This window comes from Abramis brama (assembly GCF_963993115.1).
Source record: "Abramis brama genome assembly, chromosome: 2".
Taxonomy (NCBI): domain Eukaryota; kingdom Metazoa; phylum Chordata; class Actinopteri; order Cypriniformes; family Leuciscidae; genus Abramis; species Abramis brama.
The window spans coordinates 27,669,510-27,690,765 of NC_139964.1; the positions used below are offsets into that span (position 1 = coordinate 27,669,510).

General features: G+C 39.1%; 1 protein-coding gene across 18 annotated transcripts; it reads right to left on the reverse strand.

The window, feature by feature from the left end:
- Positions 1 to 86: 86 nt before the first annotated feature.
- On the reverse strand, positions 87 to 20,926 carry osbp (oxysterol binding protein). Of its 18 annotated transcripts, none has more exons than XM_084093758.1 (21): positions 20,829 to 20,926; positions 19,686 to 19,856; positions 16,620 to 16,828; positions 16,335 to 16,491; positions 14,769 to 14,880; positions 14,451 to 14,649; positions 13,239 to 13,353; positions 13,003 to 13,063; positions 10,625 to 10,792; positions 10,298 to 10,543; positions 10,073 to 10,193; positions 9,005 to 9,108; positions 8,608 to 8,703; positions 8,240 to 8,427; positions 6,189 to 6,439; positions 6,044 to 6,082; positions 5,129 to 5,176; positions 4,997 to 5,035; positions 4,049 to 4,087; positions 3,641 to 3,670; positions 87 to 2,336 (listed from the first exon to the last, which is right to left on the reverse strand). In XM_084093758.1, the coding sequence occupies exons 2-21, from the start codon at positions 19,817 to 19,819 to the stop codon at positions 2,194 to 2,196; spliced, it is 2,499 nt and encodes an 832-aa protein (XP_083949884.1). In that variant the 5' UTR covers positions 19,820 to 19,856; positions 20,829 to 20,926; the 3' UTR covers positions 87 to 2,193. The 18 variants fall into 18 exon arrangements, with proteins under 18 accessions (XP_083949884.1, XP_083949874.1, XP_083949886.1 ...); XM_084093748.1 differs by having other exon boundaries at positions 13,003 to 13,066; XM_084093760.1 differs by lacking the exon at positions 6,044 to 6,082.
- Positions 20,927 to 21,256: the final 330 nt, after the last annotated feature.

A 21,256-nucleotide genomic window follows, 5' to 3' on the forward strand; every position in this document is an offset into this window, starting at 1 on the left:
TATGTCCAACAACTGCATTTGCATTCCTAATCGCTAAGAGAAATATGCAAAGTGTTACGCTTCACAATGACAGGCGTGACAGACTGTTGTGTGTTTGACCGTTTCCTTTTCAAACCAGCTTTTATTATCATCATCATCATCATCTGCACCATGATGACAGTCAAGAGCAATTCTGTGCCGTAACACAATGATCAGAGGCCAAGAGAGGGACAACACGGACAGGACAAAGAAGAATGAAAACTTCAGGAATGACAGTCAAAGAAAAAAAGAAATCAAATGACGACAGTTGTACAAATAAAAAGACTGCAAACAAAGAAAATAGAATCTGTAATTATTACAAAAAGCAGTAAAACTCGCAATGAAACTGCCGTTTTAACGGAACCGGACGATGACGGGATAGATGTACATGTATAAAATTTCCATTAGTCTGGATCCATTCAAGGACAATGAGCAAACGAATCGTCTTCAGTGTGGGAGGAAACCGATGCATCGCCACTTCCCATGCCAAACTGACAAAAAAACAAAACCGATAAAGTCAAAATAATTGTGTTGAACCCTCAAACTACATCAAAATTACCATCATAATTATAACTCTAGCTGTCAGTATCAGCATTAGAAGAATTGGTATTATTAGTATGAATATTCATTATGTGATATATATATACACACAAATATCTGCAATGTTTTTGCATTGCTGTACTCTTGCTGTTTTCCCCCACGCATGTGTTTAAGTACACTTGAAAATAAAAAAAAGTTTCTTTTTTGTTTCACTGGATTATACAACAAACCCCAAATACGTTACTCATGATCACACACACACACACACACACACATACACAGTAGTTTGAGAGTTCTCCCTTGACCTCACATGCCCATTTGAAAACACTCACACACACGTTCACACGCCTCAGTTTGTGGACACCGCTTTTTCTTCACCACGGACCCATAATGCATCTGTGAGCAGGCTGAAAGGGAACATCAACAAACACGTTCCTCCTTTGGAGTCGCGTGCACGACATCACAGCGACCGGTCGGTTTCAGCAGTGCAACGTGTTCTCTGGCTACACTGAGGCTTTTCTCTTACATGACTCGTGAGGATCAACAGATGTGCTGTTCTGCTGGTTATAAACACTCTGGACAATTCATTTGTCAGTTTAAGTCATTTTAGCGGGTGTTAGTAAGAATATCAGAATAAAGATGACGGTCCTCTCCGCTTCTAATGAGGACAATTCAAGTGTGATTGATTTCAAAGGAATAGTTCATGCAAAAATGATGAAAACTGCTATTATCTACTCGCACTCGGGTTGTTCAAAAACCCACGCTTTGCTGACTTTTTCTGTAAAACAGTTCGTAGGCTGTCAAAAAGACCAAAATGACGACTCAAACGCACCATAAAAGTGATGCATATGTCTTATATTTCATTATTTCAAGTAATACGATAGCTTCTTGTGAGGAAGAGACTGAAATTTACATTGCTATTCAATGATAATCTTCCCATAAGCTCATTTAAAAAATGGTGCGATTTGACGGTCACTGTCGAAATTCCTCGCATCGTATAGATTCAGAAGACTTGGAATGCATAGCTTCACAAATCGCATTCATGATACTTTTATCATGTGTTTTTTTGGTGCTAAAACGAGGCTGCGAGTAAGCAATGACCGATCTTTCATTTTTACGCAAACTATTTCTTTAAAATCCACAAACCAAGGCGAGCTCTTAAACTACGTCTCTCACACACTAAATGAGCACTACAGCGCTTCTCTAAACTCACACATTCGCTAATTCACACACACACACACACACACACAAGCAACCAGGCCTCCACATCCCCGGGATGTTTAAGAAAGGTGACGTCCACAGCCTGAGGAAGACGTGTGGAGCGGGACAGGGATTCGGAAGGGTGTGTTTTCCTAATGCTAGCGTTTACTGATCCATGAACCCTACGGTTTAATAATCCCGTGACCACGAGGAATCGAGAGCGACACACAGTGGATGGTGTTGGGAGAGCGTTCCCGAACCATTTGGGTGTCCCTTATTGTCCACTGAGTAGAGCACGGCTGGCGAAAGAGAGAACGTGTGTCTTGATGTACTACGATACGGAAAGAGAAGGGGGCAGCTGACTGAGCTTTCGTTGGTTTGTTTTTCTGGGCGAGGGGAAAGTGAGGGTGTTGTGGGGCATGTGCGTGACTGGGATCAGAAGATATCCGGGCAGGAGTCCCAGTTGCCCTGCTCCTTGGCCTCCCAATATCCCCCTGTGTAGATGTGCGTGGGCTCTCCTGTCGCGGGGTCGACGCGTCGCTCGAACCACATCGCCTTGTAGTTGTCCTGATGACCGCCTGATCGAACACGGACATACAAAAGCAAACAAACAGTCACTTACTTAAAGAAGAGTAGGTACATTAGAGTGCAAGTTACTCAACAGTCTTTTCTACAGAACAGACGACTATTAGAAGCTATTTCAAATGTAGCTTACAAGACAAACGTTGACTAAACTATCAGGTCTAAACGTACACGATCACCTAAAGTCTCTGATTCAACATCTCGCACTCTACGTTTACACAACAGGCTGATAAACAGGAGCTAAGAAAAGCACATGATCAATAGAAGAGGAAAAAATAAAGCGAAGAGGGAAACAAATAGTGGTGGAGTTTAGAGGTGGGCGGTATGACCAACAATTGGTCCAAGTTATACAGTATTATATTATAGCAATTGTAGGATATATAACAACGTAGTTTTTTTTGATGGACATTGCACACAAAAATGTTTTATATATATATATATATATATATATATAACACAATCATGTAATGCTTACTTATGTACAATCCCATAATATACTTTACCAATTAAGCGTACTTCATTATAGAGAAAAAACATACACATACATATACACGCACATATATATATATTTTTTATTAAAAAATTATAATATATTTTACATGTAATATTTGTCTATATATACATGATTGAGTAAAAAAGATAGATAAAGATTAAGATAATATTTTTTTTTCACTCAAATGAGCTGAAGTACATTTTATCTGTATATTTTTTATTACTTAAAATACATTTTAAAGTATAATTATTTTTAGATTTTTCCTCCGATTAATCAAAAAAATTAGCGACAGATTAAACGATTACAAAAATAATCGTTAGTTGCAGCCTTAATATATACATATCTTTTTATTAACTTTTTATATTTGAAATATAATAGTTGTCTATATATACACGCATGTAATATATTTTTATGTATTTTTTTAAAATGTAAATATTACAATAATTATAAAATATAATATACATACAAATAAATTAAATTCTGTTCTCTTACGAATATAACTACATAATAATTACATAAGAATATAACATTGTTTAACTAAAATAAACATTTTTAAATAGTTACATATAATTACATGTCATATATATATATATATATATATATATATATTTTATTATTAATTATTATTATTCATATTTTTTTAAAGACCACATAGGTGTGCATATATTGGAAACAATCCACATGTTCACACTCGATGCGAGTGGCATGATGTGCCACAATTAAACGGTTCAACTCGATCACACTGCCCAGCTCTATGAGAGGTGAGAGATGGAGGGGCTGGAAGGGTTTTGGGTGGATGTTACTTGCTTTTGACCGGAGCTCCATAAGGACCCTCCACTAGAGCGAGAAAGAGCAGAGAGTGAGACAGCGCTCACCAATGGTCAAACTCTGACCACACGAGATAACATGGCTGGGTGTGTAATGTGTGCTGCTTTATGAGATAATACAGTTTATCAGTGTATAAACCTTGTGTTTGTAATAATTAAAAGGATCATTTGAATATATTAACACAAACTGTGGCTATTGTGTTGTTAGCAACAACAAAAAAAATGAATATTGGGAATACTGAGATTAACTAAATCATGAATGTTTTTTGTGCCATTTTTTTTCCTCCTGATTTCTGCTTACAGTTTTAAAGTAATGTATGATCTGACCCCTTTAAACATGCAGCTCTAACAAATTGCGAACGATCTGCGTGAACTGTGTGGTACTTGCTTGAGTATGCCGGCGGATGCGAGCCGTGCAGTGTTTCAGCTGAAGTTGAAGATGGAGGGATGCAGGCAAAGAGAAGAGGAGTGAGAGACATGTTAGCATGCACTGGTGGTGTGAACTGAAGAAATGAAAGATTAATGGGGAATGAACTTCAACAATGACCGTAGTCTCGGTCTATACTGCTGCAATTTATGCACTCACACTGCCCTCTAGTGGAAGTTAAATGTCTGCATCATGGAACTGATTTCAAATGCTTGTTTAAAGACCTATTAAGCTATTTTACAAAGTCTTGATTTTGTTTTTGGGCTCTAGTAGAATAAGTTTTCATGCTTGAATGTTCAAAACACACTATTTTTCCACATATTCTCCATTGTTGCAGCTCCTCTCTTCCCAGTCTGTCAGTAACGCTCTGTTTAGTTCCTGTCTCTATGAAGCCCCTCCATCTGAAAAACACACTGTGCTCTGATTGGTCGGCTGGACCCGTGTGTTGTGATTGGTCAAGCACTTCGAGCGTGTTTGGGAAATGTCCCGCCCCTTACCATAACCACGAGTTTAACACACTACTAACTAACTCAACTAGGCCTCGCCCCATTTTTTTGCGCATGTCTTGAGTGGGAATTATTTAAATGAGGAATATTGTGACGTGTTTGTTTCCGAAAGGAAACTTAAGACTACAATGGAGGCGTTTTAGGAAGTTCAGAAACAGTGACACTGATATAGAGAATAACTCCTGTCAGAGGGACTTTGTAACTTTACAGACCTTTTTCATGCTTAAACAGCAACATCACACACTAAAGAACACTGAAATTGTAAAAAAGCATAATAGGCCCCCTTTAAATATGCATGATGCAAGGAAAGAAATTCAAACAAAACTAAGCAATCGAACTAAGTGTGAAAACAGCCTAAACGACACTACGGTAAGCTATGGTTTGTGTTGATTCTGCTACTTGCTTGATAGCGAAAGATCGGAGGAAGTTTCATCCATGTCAGCTGATGGAGGGATAGACAGATGGAAAATGAAGATGACTGGATGATAAAGGTGAGAAACAGATTGATTAGGGAGAGCGATGGGATGGTACTTGCTTTTGTAATTGGTCTCAGAGGGCTCACTGGCAATCTCGACTTCTTCAGCTGATCGGAGTTGAGAGACGAGCAGCCGAAAATTAAAAAAGGGGATGCAAATTAAGACAAAAACAAAAAAAGAAAGAATACAATGAGTGAATGGCATTATGGAGGCGGGGAAAGTGCTCCTATTAAAGGAATAGTTCACTCAAAATAAAAATCCTGTCATCATTTACTCACCCTCGTGTCGCTTCATACCTCAGTATGACCTTTTCTTTTATACGTAAGAGTACATTTTTAAAGAAAACAAAGTATTAAAAAAACTAGTTTACTTGTTTGTCATTTTTCGTTAACAAAAACTTACAAAAAATGTGTTAATTCAAATAAAATAACTTATTTCAGTTGGCTGCAAGGCAACATTTCCATATTTCACTTAGTATAATTACTAAATTACAAATAATTTACTAAAATAACCAACTTACTAAATATAACTAAATTACATAAAAATAACTAAAATGCTAAAAATAAACCTCAAATAAAAACTTAAAGTTAGCTAAACTTTAAAAAAAAAACGTATTAAAATGGAAAATAAAGATAAAAAATACATTTTAAATAATACATAAAATCAAAAACTAATTCAAAATATAAATACATGCAATAATAGTATATTGTTGATACTAAAATAACACTGTTTGAAGCTCAACAGCACAAGTCCCTTTCATTGATTGTATGGAAAATCTCCACGGAAGAAAGAAAAAGTCATACGTATTTGGAAAAAGATGACAAAATATTCATCTGTAGGTGAACTACCACTTTAATAATATGCAAATAAGCACTATTACAGTGTGTGTTTGTGTGAGATGGGAGAAAATCCAGAAGACGACAATTAAAAAGAGAAAAGATACAGGGAAAACGAAGTAGAACAGGAGTACTTGCTTTTTAGTGGCGAGTCAGATATTGAGTCCTCAATGAGAGCTTGAGGGAGAGACAGAGACAGTCACACGGGAGTGAACGAGAGACGCCGAGAAGGCGGAAGAAACGAGGAGAGATGTGTAGAATGATAAATAAAAGGATACTTTACCCCCGTCTGCTGGCTCCTTACCCTCTTCTGAAGGGCTGGCGGAGCGGTTGGCCTCTCGCTCTCTCTCTCGGCGGACGGTGCGCTGCTTCTCCTCCAGTCGTTGTTTCTCAGCGTTGGCCTCCTCCCAGCGGCCCTGCTCCATCAGACGCTGGTCCGGACGCCTCCTGCTGTCCGTGGGGGCAACGCCCTCCTCTGGCTCGTTCAACGTCAACGCCAGTGTTGAGAAGTAGTACATGTTTTCTGCTCCATCCCTGCATTCACAGTAGAGAGAGAGAGAGAGAGAGAGAGAGAGAGGAACAGAAGACGCCGCTCAAATCATTCCTTTGCAAGAAGGACGTTTTTGCTGTTTTGCTGACCGGATACGGTAAGAGTCTAATCTACCAGTTAGCTCCGCTGGTAGCTGAGCGTATGGGGCTCTGGATACGTCACCCAGTGTATTGTTGTGATTGGCCGTAGTGTTCTCCAATTGCGTGCAGTGAGATTTTCAAATGCATGCTTGGTGCCGCCCCTCGAACTGGGCGATTTTCATTACTCAATGCCAGACCCTTAATCTTTCAGATTTCCAGGCTAGACATCAATATAAGTAGATAAAAATCACATCCCTGATCAATGTTCTGTTAAAGGTGCCCTAGAATGGATTATTTTATTATTTTATAATGTTTCCTGGAGTGCCCTTATAATGTTAGTATGTTTTTTAGATCAAAATTTGTTATAATTTAGAAATAAAAGGCATATTTCCTAGCCTGATTTCATCCTTTGATCTGAACACTCTGTTTGAAGGGGCGTGTCTGCTGTAAGACTGCAGTGTTGTTGCCCACTGCTGTGATTGGCTGACATGCTTGCATATGAAATATCTGGCATTACATGTAGAGCTATCTGGAAAACTTTTACTATTACAGCTTTTATACACAGTTTCTGCGAGAAACGACGTGAAGTTGAGCGTTTAGTCACTGGCTTGATTTACTGATGCATAAACAGTATTGAACGACTTTGAGAGAAAGATTATCTGTCTGAACTTGAACAATTACACATCAGAAATTCACATAACTCATGGTTCTCCAGAGGCTCGGATGAAGGAACTAAAAAAATACTTTTGTGTTCATTTGTACATCCAAACACTGAGCAACTGCCATGCTTCGTTCGCTCGTTTGCAAGCCACGATGTCTCTCGAGGAAAAAACAATATCGCGCTGGATCTAGATAACACAGTGTAAATTATCGTTAATAAAATCACTACTTACCGCTTGCGGGAATATAACGTTAGTTGAAATTGCCCCCTTCGTCCGTTTGAGACGCTGAGAGAAGCCTGGCTGCTTGATATGGTTCCAGGTTAGAAAAACAGTCCGTGGTGAAATGGGCAGAGCAACTAACAACTTTGAATTAAACTGTAGCGGTATCCGATTATAGATAGATAGATTATAGATAGATCTGCCATTTTCCCTATAATCCTCCTCCTGCTTGTTTTTTCTTCACCTGCAGAACTTCCGATGATTCGGCTGCGCAGTTCCGCCTGGCATTGAGCATGGGCTGGCATATGCAAATTTTTGGAGGCGTACATATTAATGATCCCGACTGTTGTGTCACAGTCGGTGTTATGTGGAGATTCGCCTGTTTTTCAGGGGTGTTTTTCAAAAATGAGATTTAAATAAGAAAGAGAAAACTATGGTGTTTGAGACTCACTGTATGTCATGTCCATGTACTGAACTCTTGTTATTTAACTATGCCAAGATAAATTCAATTTCACATTCTAGGGCACCTTTAAATTGTGTATATTATAATTTTTAGGGTTTTTGGTTTAATGTCATTACGTTGTCGACAGAAAAGCTGTAGAACTGGACATAACTTCACAGATAAACATTTTTTTTTACATCTTGTGGCTATACTTTTAAAACATAAATTTAATGTTTATGAATCGGCACGATTCAGTTCCATCATTAGTGCCTCACTGTAACCCAGATTTTTGTTTTTAGTTTAAAGAAAAGTAGGGACAAATGCTGTTCAGTGAGCTCAACAGGCTGTTGTTTTAATTGCACGTGTTTGGGAATGTCTTACGGCAGCGGAGTCTTCTTCCACAGCTCTTTGGCTTTGAGCGTCTGATAGACAGTTTTCTGTCGTCCTTCGGCGCCGTTCTCCCCGCCTCTGCTGCTCTGCATCACACGAGAGTATTCCATCTTCTCGTCCCACGTCCCAGACAGAACGTAGTGCGCTTTCCCCTCTTTATCCGTCACAACCCCCGTGACCTACAGGGAGAGGCATTGCACGAGGAGGAAGTGAAAGCAGACATAAATTAGAGAAGGATGGAACGGCAAAAAAAAACAAAAAAACATGAAAATGTTACAGAGGGTGACGAATGAAAGGGGACAAAACTGACACGTCTGCATTCTGGGAGAACGAAGTCAGTGGAACAGATGCTGACTCACCTTTCTGGCCACATCTCTGGAGAAGTAGCTGTACGGGGCGAATTTGAGATGACAGCGGTCGCCTGTTCTGTGGTTCACAATGTCTATTTCTCCTGACTGAATCGAGAGAAAGACACAACTGAGCTTATGTATAAAATTAAATGCCACACTATACATATTGCAATTTAAGGGCAACATTTGTATAATACAAATTTAAATGCCTAAAAAAACATGGTGGCCAGCGGCTGAAAATTATGATTTATGTAAATAATTTAAAATGACAGATTACAACATCATTATCCACCGACAAGACCATCAGTTGATTTTGTAACAGACATACAAATCAGCCCAGCATTATGGGACCGATGGTGAGAATATTAAAATAAATTATGCATAAATAATAGACTGTGTTCTCAACCTGATCTATCCAGAGTTTCCCGACGATGATATTGTGCACTGTGGTTGTGACTTTCTTCCAGCTGTAGTGATTGTTACTCTTCTCAAAGATACAATGAATAGAACCTGGAGAAACATACAAGAAATACAAAATGAGTTGAATGAACTCTTAAGACATTCAAATATCCATCTTTTCATATGCACAAAGTATCATCAACCATCATAAACCTCAGCATAGTAACTTAGTATTGTGTAAAAGTATTACACTATGCACTTATATACTACGTACATATGCACTTTGTACCCAACCGTGTAGTGTATGAATTTTATAAAATTATTTTGTCATTCATAATAATGTCATTCATTCATAAAAACATCATAAGTCTGTTAGCCCAAATACGATTCAGTCAGGAGCAGTGAGTGATTTTCTCTTAATCTTTTGTTGTTTGATTAACATTGATGACACCGACAGCAGCAGGTTTATTAGACCGCTGTCACTTTAAGAGCAAATGCACTGATACACACGTGCTTTCTTTCTCAACTGTTTATATTCACTTAAGACAAATGACTGTTTACAAGGATATTCGCAAAGACGGGCATTTTAACATACAAGTTTGTGTATTTGTTATAACTCAGACACTGTATATACTGTAATGAGTTCTCTTTCGCTGCTTTTAGCACTTCAATGGATAAAAAACACTTGTTTTTAAACAGCAATGCTTAAAAACGCATGCAGATGATAAGCTTTCGTGACGGCGCAGCACAGCAATGTCATGTGAGCGTAACCACGATAGAGACGATCATCCAAAATTTCTTTCGGCTGACAAATTTCTACCAGTTAATCGTGCCTACAGGTGTATTGCACACCCCTATGTGAACACACTACTCGCACTAATTACTCCAAAACATCATAGAATAGTGCATAAGTACGTGAACTGGGAAGCACCTAAAGTTTTTTTGCATTACACTTTCTGTTTCTGTTTGTTTTTAAGAAAAGGAACTAGAGAGAAAAACTCTTCGCTGTTAAATTAAAGCTGCACATGCCACTTTAAAACATGGTGATGAGGTCCAAAATAGCACAAATAGTTACCCAGGGGCATAATGGAGAGATATTTGCCCCTGAACTTGCTGGCCAGTGCAATCTCCTGTCTCAGGGTCCAGCCTCGCTCGGAGATTGCGTGATGAGCCGCAGCCGGAGGGTGATGGCTTACCTGAAGTGAAAGACAGAAAGAAGAACAGATTAGGTTTCAAACCCGCTACATTTCAATAAGCTGTTCCTCTATCTCAGGATAATCAAAGGCTGATGTCCCCTCACCTGCTCACAGAGGGATCTGTATCCGCTCTCCTGGGCACGGTCCAGCTCGAACGTCTCTCCCAGCAGAGGGTTGAAGGGTTTGCCCGTGCGGTGAACCGTAGTGGAGTATGAAGAAACAGTGAAAGCTGCCACGTAGCACATCTGCTCCAGAGAGTGATGGCACTTGGCCGCCCGGTCCAGCAGTTCGTAGTACTCGAGATCCTCTGAGAGACGCTGCAGCATGGACAGGGGCTCGTTGAAGTTCACCTGGGAAAAGAAGGATGCGTTGAAAGCACTGCCATAAATCTGGGCTGTTCGGGATTCTCATAAATACAGCGATGAGCGTACAGGCATAGGGATTTTGGAGAGTTCTTTTCCGATACAGTTCTTCATGATGCTCCACAGATTGAGAGAGTAATTCGGTTTATCCGGGATACGGGTCCGTCTCTTCCTCATAGGCACCACCTCCTGGGACTGCGGAGACTCGGGATTGGATGCCACAGACTGCTCGTCTAGCTGTGAGAGATGGAAAAAACGGTTCAAACATGAACTTCAGATGTCAAAGGCTACCTTTTCTCTACCTTTTTTTAAGCAAATTTTAGCATATTGCATAAAAAAAAAAAAGCTGGATGGAAACACCAAGATGCGCATAAATTTGTGTGCATAAAAAAAAAACGCATGCACTCAATTGAGGTGGATTTTTTTTAATATCCGATAAGACGTCGTGCATAGACTACGATGGAAATACTTTTACCGAATAAATCCATTAATGTGGAACAAAAAACTCACGCGACTTTGCCTCAACAGAGGACGTGATTGGTCCACTGGTTAGTCCAGTTATCCAATTTCATTGCACAGCATCTCAAATGTTGCCAAATTCTGTCATCATCAAAATGATTTAGTATAATTACCTGAACTGTCTCACATGATTGCGTTCCTAAACATCAGGCATCCGCCTCCGAACGCTAGATAACGTCTGCGCGCTCTGAGGTGCTAGTCATTTATGACATATGAAAAAGGAGCCACAATGGCTTCCCTAATTGCAGCAACCTCCGTTTTTATTACAGATATTTTCCCCCAATTTCCCAGGAAGTGAAGATTTTTTTCTGTTGAACACATGGGACGGAAATGGTGCTTTATTCGCAAATGTTTTATGCGTTATTGCAATTTTGCGCTTAAGTTAACATATCAACTTTGGATGGAAACAGCTACTAGTTTTTATATATATATATATATATATATATATATACAGTGAGGAAAATAAGTATTTGAACACCCTGCTATTTTGCAAGTTCTCCCACTTAGAAATCATGGAGGGGTCTGAAATTGTCATCGTAGGTGCATGTCCACTGTGAGAGACATAATCAAAAAAAAAAATCCAGAAATCACAATGTATGATTTTTTAACTATTTATTTGTATGATACAGCTGCAAATAAGTATTTGAACACCTGAGAAAATCAATGTTAATATTTGGTACAGTAGCCTTTGTTTGCAATTACAGAGGTCAAACGTTTCCTGTAGTTTTTCACCAGGTTTGCACACACTGCAGGAGGGATTTTGGCCCACTCCTCCACACAGATCTTCTCTAGATCAGTCAGGTTTCTGGGCTGTCGCTGAGAAACACGGAGTTTGAGCTCCCTCCAAAGATTCTCTATTGGGTTTAGGTCTGGAGACTGGCTAGGCCACGCCAGAACCTTGATATGCTTCTTACAGAGCCACCCCTTGGTTATCCTGGCTGTGTGCTTCGGGTCATTGTCATGTTGGAAGACCCAGCCTCGACCCATCTTCAATGCTCTAACTGAGGGAAGGAGGTTGTTCCCCAAAATCTCGCAATACATGGCCCCGGTCATCCTCTCCTTAATACAGTGCAGTCGCCCTGTCCCATGTGCAGAGAAACACCCCCAAAGCATGATGCTACCACCCCCATGCTTCACAGTAGGGATGGTGTTCTTGGGATGGTACTCATCATTCTTCTTCCTCCAAACACGTTTAGTGGAATTATGACCAAAAAGTTCTATTTTGGTCTCATCTGACCACATGACTTTCTCCCATGACTCCTCTGGATCATCCAAATGGTCATTGGCAAACTTAAGACGGGCCTTGACATGTGCTGGTTTAAGCAGGGGAACCTTCCGTGCCATGCATGATTTCAAACCATGACGTCTTAGTGTATTACCAACAGTAACCTTGGAAACGGTGGTCCCAGCTCTTTTCAGGTCATTGACCAGCTCCTCCCGTGTAGTTCTGGGCTGATTTCTCACCTTTCTTAGGATCATTGAGCCATGTTAGTAGTTGGATTCTTACTGATTGTATGGGGTGGACAGGTGTCTTTATGCAGCTAACGACCTCAAACAGGTGCATCTAATTTAGGATAATAAATGGAGTGGAGGTGGACATTTTAAAGGCAGACTAACAGGTCTTTGAGGGTCAGAATTCTAGCTGATAGACAGGTGTTCAAATACTTATTTGCAGCTGTATCATACAAATAAATAGTTAAAAAATCATATATTGTGATTTCTGGATTTTTTTTTTTAGATTATGTCTCTCACAGTGGACATGCACCTACGATGACAATTTCAGACCCCTCCATGATTTCCAAGTGGGAGAACTTGCAAAATAGCAGGGTGTTCAAATACTTATTTTCCTCACTGTATATATCTAGACGGCACATGAAATCGAATTTGGTTCACATACATAAACACCATATATAAACATAACGCCTTACCGAGGTCGTCCCGTCGTCCATTCCCATCTCACTACTGATTCCGCTGACATTGCTGCCAGATCTCCTGAGAGAAATGGAAAGAGGGTATGAGAGAGCCAGAGTGTGTGAGAGAGAGGAGGAAGGGGAAGGGAAGGCATAGGACACACACTTAGGTCAAGTAACACTTATATGAGAAGTGAGTTCAGGGACAGATAGGGATGAGAGTAAACGACTGGAGCGAGGGAGTAAATAAAGACCTGTGATATTTGGGGTCTGCTGGAACGGTGATAAACTCTTGAACGTCCTCGCACGCGTCGAAGAATTCGTTCTCATCGTCCTCGTCACTGGCATCGCCTTTTACTGGAGCTGAGCCTACAGGACGGATAATGCAAGAAGTATAATATATTTAGGAAATCTCTATGTCTTATCGGGTATAGCTATGAGTGTTAAGAGTTTTCAGGATTTCATCTTTCTGGGTGATATATAAAACATTCAATACTGCAAGCATCGCAAAGGTTACATTGAAAATTTTAATTTGCTAATATGCATTTTAATCATTCCTAATTGTAAATTATTAAATGTAAAAAATAAATAAAATTTAAAAAAATAATAATTATTCAATGACCCAAACATTTTTCAGTCATTAAAATGTTTTAGGAAAAAACACTACCGTATCTTACGGTAAGAGATTGGAGTCATTAAGATCTTTTTTTTAAAAGGAATCAATATTTTAATTCAGCAAGGAAGTCTAAATTGATCAAATGTGACCGTACAAACATTTAAAATGTTATTTCAAATAAATGCTGTTCTTTTGAACTTTCTATTCATCAAATAATATTGAAAAAACATCAGTTTCCACAGAAATATGAAGCAGCACAACCGTTTTCAACATTGATAATCATCATAAATGTTTCTTGAGCATCAAATCATCATATTAGAGTGATTTCTGAAGGATCATGTGACACTGAAGACTGGAGTAATGATGCTACAAATTCAGCTTTGATCACAGGAATAAATTACATTTTAAAAATCTATTTTAAATATATGCGTAGCAATATTACTGTTTTTACTGTATTTTTTGATCAAATAAAAAAAGCCTTGGTGAGGAAAAGAGAAACATCTGACCCCAAACGTATAAGCAGTGTATATTTAGGTAAATATTGCTGTTAATTACCATATAGTTCTATATTTATGCAAATAAATGAAAAATATTAAATATTAATCTTCCACGAAATATTAAAAACCCTGTATGTTGTGAGGCTGACTCAAACTGACTTGTGACTCAATCTGACTGATTCATTTAAAAGGATTTGCTCATAAGGGTCATTCGTTTTGGCTTCAGACATCACTAGTTGTCTTCTCATTGTTGTGTGCAACTAGTGAAGACAATGCAGTAGAAAGCTGTGTTTATATATTAGTCTCTATATTATTTCGTGGCACCCAGTCTTTCTGTGTCATTGACTCTGTACCTTTGTTGTCTATGGCAGGGTTGCTCTGGGAAGGAGGCAGAACAGTCGCTCCTCTGAAGGCTCTCTCCAGATGGTTGTGTTGTTTGGCGAGCTGCTCCAGTGTTTCCTCCAGTCGGACTCTCTGCTCTCTCTCGGCCTGCAGGGCTTTCTGCCAACGCTTACTGTGAGCCTGAGCCAACGATAGGAAGTCCCGGCAGGCCTGGGTATCAGATTGTTAGAGAATCGTTAAGAATACGTTTCACAGAGTGGTTTCTGTGTGTGAAACGGACAACCACAAAGCAAATTCCCTAAAGCAAATATACTGCCTGGTTGCCTTACGTTGATCATGGCGTTGGAGGTGATGCGGAAGAGCGTGGCTCGCTCCGTCACCTGCCGAATCTTTTCACTCGTCTGTCCTTCCAGCCGAACTCCCTCCAGCTCAGACAAGGACCTGAAAGAAAACATAAGAATCAACAAATTGAACGTCACATAGACAATTTATGAGCACAAAGGCCAAATCTTTGAGTGAAAAAATAATAATAATTTATGTACAATTACAAAAAAGTTCATATAAATTATTACTAGAATATAAAATTAAAAACAATGCAAAAAATCTAGCCACAATTTTGACATCTATACCATGGGGAAAAACTGCCACTTAGATATTTTAAATATCATCTCATAATTTGGCAGCAGGAATATTAGGTTGCAGTCACTTTAAGACCTGACACACACATCCATTATACTGTTACACATTCTTTCTCAACTGTTTACGTTCACTTAAAACATAACTGACTGTGTTTACGCGAATACTCGCCAAGACAAGACCAGCATTTTGACATTATTTTGTGTGTATTTGACTGTTTAACGCAATAAGCAGCGAAAAAGAACTCTATTTAGTACTAAGAGGCGGCTTTATGTGCCACACTTTGGCAGTGAGCACTAGGGGTGGGAATCTCTAGGCACCTCACGATTCGATTACGATTCAGAGGGTAACGATTATCGATTATTATTTTTTTACTACTTGGTACTTTTAAAGCAAAGTATTTATGATGACCCATAACGAACTTACTTCCAATAATTCCTATATTAATTTTATTAATAAAACAATTGGAAGTGTTTTGGCAAGTCAACTGTAAGGTTACATTTGCCAGCATATGTCCCAACATTGCAAAGAACCAACAGGAAAATAAATGTGTGCCTGTACTAGCAGCGTACTTGTAGTAAATTAATACAAACTTCAGCATATTCTGAATCTCTAGCATTTAATAATAGACTTCTAACCAACATCCTCTTGTTATTTCCAATGAGCAATATAATCCTTAAGACAAAAAACATTTTGCTGTAGCAAATTCACAAACAGTTTTCGTTCAAAAATATAGAATTATGTACCAGCAGCTCTCATATAATGCTTGTGGACTTATGCATATTCTGAATAATTAGTAACATACAAAGCCGCTCTTATACACAACTATGTGTCCGCACACTAAGAGTTCTGCCTTTTGCGTTCCGTCAATATTACGTTATTAGAAAAAAATATTTTTTTTTTTTAGAAAATCGATTTTTGACATTTGTGAATCGATTCAGAATCGTCCACGTCCGCATCGCGATGCATCTAAGAATCGATTTTTTCCCCCACTCCTAGTGAGCACAAAATCTGCGGGATCTAAAATCTAAAATTATGATATTGTGTATCTATTCTGCGGAAAATGTGTATTGGATTTCATATGCATCTAAAAATTACTTAGTTTATTATTTCAGATTCATTTTAAGACTACAATTGAAAAATGTACACACTATATATAAAATTCAACTTATATCAATGTATTTTTTTGTATTATTTATATACTCATTATGTACTTGAATAATAGTCAAGTGTGTCCAAACTGGTAGAGTAAGACTGACCGCTGAAGCGCAGAGCCGTGTTTGGCGATGAGGTCGTTGCATGTGCTCAGATCCTCCACCTTGCTGCCCAGGGTCCGGAGCGTGGACTGCACCTCTGAGTTTCGTGAGCCTCCACCCTGTCCTGCTGCAGGAGGACTGGACTCGTCCCCAGAATCATCTGCAGAGAACGAAGAAGAAGAAAAAACTGTGAAACGCCTTCCACCGCAAACTGTATTGAGTGTGCAGTGTTGAGCTATTCTCAAACGTGGTTTCCCGTTCCCAGTGTTAGTGAGGGGCGTGACTGACCTGATTCGGCCTGCATGCGGAAAGCTTTGGCTTTGGCCAGCTCCAGTGCTGTGATCCACCGCTGCCGTTCCACCTCTGAGCTGGCCTTCAGGTGATACGTCTGCGTGCCGCCATTAGAGATGACGAAATTGCACGAGTCCTCCACTGCGATATTGGCTGTGGCCAGGTTTATGGTGCCCCGACACGTGTGACCCATCTCCGCCTGGGTCCTGGGAGAGCAAGAGGGATGGAGATGAGATGCTGTTTTCAAGATGACACACTTCATTTGGTCATAGTTATATACAATTTTAGATGCAAAAAATGGTTTACATGATGTTCTGGCAGCCCCAGGGATGCCAGAATAAGCCTAAATGTGTTTCTGACTTGATAACGATACTCAAAAGTCTGGTTCTGCGAGGCTAGAGGAGAACTCCGCTGTGAGCAAAAACTTGAACAAAAGCCCCCTGACAGCTGGTTTTCGGCATCTGATGTAATATTCATGAATCAGCACTGAAAGGTAAGCATTCGAGAAATGGCTTCAGCTAGAGTTTCTTTTACTCCCGAGCATTTATGTGACAGAAGATACGTTACCACTGTTATCGCAGTATCTGATCTCAGATTGAAAAAGAGCCCCATGTTTACGATCTTAGCAAATATTCAGACAAATTTGAGACATGAATCAATCCAACCAGCTCCAAGACAAATAAATCAAATGAGAAACAACAGTACAATATAAAACTTACCATAAGTCATTGACTACAAATACAAATTACACGTTTATTGCAAAATATTCAATAAACTAAATTCATATTCATAATGATATAGCCTAAGTTGTTTGAGACTGAAAATATAAAAATAAAAGCCAATTCAAAACTGTAATAAATACTATAATAGTATATAAGCAATCCTAAAATAACACTGTTGTAGTAATCCTGTGGTAAGCCGCTCATATGTAAACAGCACCAAATACATGACATATAAATAAAGTTTCCATCTCTAACTGTAATTTGCCAACAGTGATGAATCACCAGTTCTCAGGATTTCCACGCTCAGAAGGAAAAAACGAGACAAGACCAGTTTGGACGGTCCACGACATGGCACAAGACCGATGCCAGGCGAATTAACAGAGGCACAAGAGTCCAGAGCCTGTAAGCTATGAAACTGAAATCTCTTACTCGCCCTCTACATTTCCTGATCTCATCTTACACACACACACACACACACACACACACACACACACACACACACACACACACACGGAGTGATGAGAAACTGGTAAGAGCTGCCTGCAGGACCAGAGGAAGTGCTAAAATCAAGCCTTAAGTAGAGCGTGTGATCCTCCTGAACAGAGATGGCCTGTTAAGACGGTCACGTGACCCCAAACTCACTCAGCCAATCAAAGTGGTCATGTGGAGGTAGAAAAGACAATGTGTACTTGAGCCTTTTATTTACACTGTAATGCCACAGTCAGACTTCCCACACGTTTGACTCATGGTGATTCACGTATTAAAGAATTGTTTAGTCGTTGCAATCAAACGAAATTCAATCAAAAATAAATTCAACATTTCTAAAGTGTGCAAAATGTTCTTTAACTGCTTAAATACACATTTCACACTGGAAGTATTTGAGATTTATCAAAAGTTACTACATTAAAAATAAATAAATATGATAAAAATGGCATGGTTTTTATTTTCATACACTACCGTTCAAAAGATTGTGGTCGGTAAGATTTTTGAATGAATTTTCAGCATCATTACTCCAGTCTTCAGTGTCACATGATCTTTGGTCTAATATGATGATTTTCTGCTCAAGAAACATTTCTATTATCAAGAATTTTTGTGGAAACTGTTATTCAGGGCTCTTTGATGAATAGAAAGTTCAGAGGAACAGCATTTATTTGAAATAGAAATCTTTTGTAACATTATAAATGTCTTTACTGTTACTTTTAAATCAATTTAATGCGTTCCTGCTGAATAAAAGTAATAAGAATAATACATTTTATTTGTAATACTTTATATTTAAGCAAAATCCCAAAGTGCTCCAGTTTAAAAACAAAAAGACATTTTTTTTTTTAAATCAACCAAAATCTCTACTAAAAAGGCGAGTTTAAGTCCGCGTTTAAAAGCATCACAGTCCAGAAGCAAAAGTACTAATTTCTTTCTTTTAAAAATAAAAGGCCTTTTTCCATTCACAAAAAGGCAGTAAGCATCATAGTGGTGTGCCATCTGGCTCCTGTTAGAATATCAAATGTCTGATAATTCACCATATATCTGTGCCTGCAGTTAAAATCAGCTATCTGAGAGATTGAGTGGCACACGCAGCACTTTTGAGTCATTTTCAGCTCGATCTCAATGAAGCACTAATGTAAATCAGCCCTTTTTATTTGCTTTGGCGTGGCTTTAACACAGCATTCATTCATAATGACATTTACATTTCCGTATTTATGAACGAATACAACATAATAAAAGAAAGCAAAAATAGTGAACATGCGCTCATTGGCCAACTTTTGAGGTATTGGACCTTGTTATGTCATCGTATATTTACAGAGTCAAACATCAGACCATGAGGGAGGATTTTAAAGAATGTGTTATCCTCTCATCTCAAACTGTTGAGCAAACAGTGAGGATCGCACGAGCAAACACACACACACACAGGCGCTCCTGCATGCTCACATGCAGTATTAATAATTGACAAAGCCCAATGAGATGAATGCAGCTTTACCATTAGATTGACTCAAATCTAGTTACGTAAAACGGCATCATCTTACAGACACAGAGAAGGAGGTGTGAGACATCATCAATTTAACACAAACAATAGACCTTCAAATATGAAAAACAAGGTGTTTTTGATCATTCAAGCATTAAAACCTATTCCAAGAATATCAAGTAATTTCGCTATCTAAATCTTTCCACCTTATCAGATATTGGTGAAAGGGCAAAGAACACTTGACAGCATGACGAATGGTTCAGGAGGACATCAGTTGTTCCTATAAGAAATTGGGAGACCTGTTGTCTGACGGAAGCGAAACCGGATTGCAAAAATGTGGTTTCTAGAGTTTGATAAATCAACAACATGTCACAAACTCACCTGTAGTAAGACAGCAAGCCATTGCTCAGGACGAACCATCGCCTTTGGTATCCCTTTATGTAATTAGTCCATTTGAAGAGCCAGCCTTTATAGGTGTCTCCAGGAGCCGGGATGGGTGCTTTGGGCTCCGACATCACGACAGCCCGTGGCTTCACAGTGTCTGACAGGGGTCTGGTTTGAACACAAAAGGTTAAACGGGTTAGTTGACACAAATGCCTGTATGATTCATCACACCGAGATGGACAAACTCACAGCCTTTATCTATTCCAGGTCCACTGAAATGTTTACATACACACCCAATTTGTGTTGTTCCCCGCCTAGACACATTTTTGTGTTGCCTAAAGGGTTCTGTGTGGGTTGACACTGACAGCACCCTAAGTTTTAGAAACACATCCCAAATCTTGCCAAATAACGTGTGTTATACTTAGTGGATATCATGTCAGTGAGCTCGTTTCGCCTACGTGTCACTCAGTGAACCTACTTCATTTCATTTACAGACACGAATTCAAACAAACCCATTTAAACAACAGTGTTTAGGAGCGTAGTACATAAACACAAACATATCTCGGGCTAGTTTAAACTTTGTTTAGATAACGTTAAACGAGGCCTGTGTGTAGGAGTCATTCACACAAAACTGCGAGTCCAAACGACCTTAACACGACAAAGTTTATTAACACCGCTATGAAATACATTACAAACGCTCTTAATGTTTTAATAAAAATCCATTTTCTTATAAGCATATGCATAACGTAATCGTAAAATGACTTTGACGGCTAATTCAGCTAACGGCTAATAAAACTGACGCGCTATCGCGAGACATGGACGAGTACAGTCAAAAACACGAATATACCCGTAAATGAAGCACTTACGTGATGATAAATCAACTATAAAACGCTCAAATGCGCGTTTACCCTCTAAAAGACCTGTAATACCGTTAGCGTGAGGGGGAATGTGTGTTAAACTGAAGCTAACTAGCCTGTGCTAACCTTCAAGCTCTGTATAATGAGAGAAATCCCGTCAATTAATGCAAAAAATCAGATGAAACCTCCCGACAACAACTGAAAACAACACGACAAGACAGGGAAATATGAAATGCCCGGTGTTGACATGATTTAAAGTGTGTTAGAGCAGGCCAGCTCTTACCTGATCTCTCAATGATCCCCTCTGAAGAAGGAAGTCAGTGACATGAGAAGATCACAGGAGTGAGTTACTCACTCACTCACACACACACAAAACTCGCATAAAAGTCACATTATCGCATCTTTCCCAGTTCATAAAACACAGACACCGTCCTGATTCTGGCTAAGACACGTGTAAAAGTGATTTGACTTACTCGTTAAGGACATTTTAGCTGAAACTGATTTGTTTTTCGTTAGTAAATGTGATAAAATAGTAGCCTAATAATAAAGCAGCTGGAGTTACAGTCATTTTACAAGAAGCTGATTGTGGTAAATGAAGTGCCCGAGTGGTTCATTGTCTTAATAAAAAGGTGGCAACTGTAACATCCTCCTGAGACCCATAATTTGTTTAATTCAGTGAGTTTTCATGTCATTACATTGTTTAATTAGAGC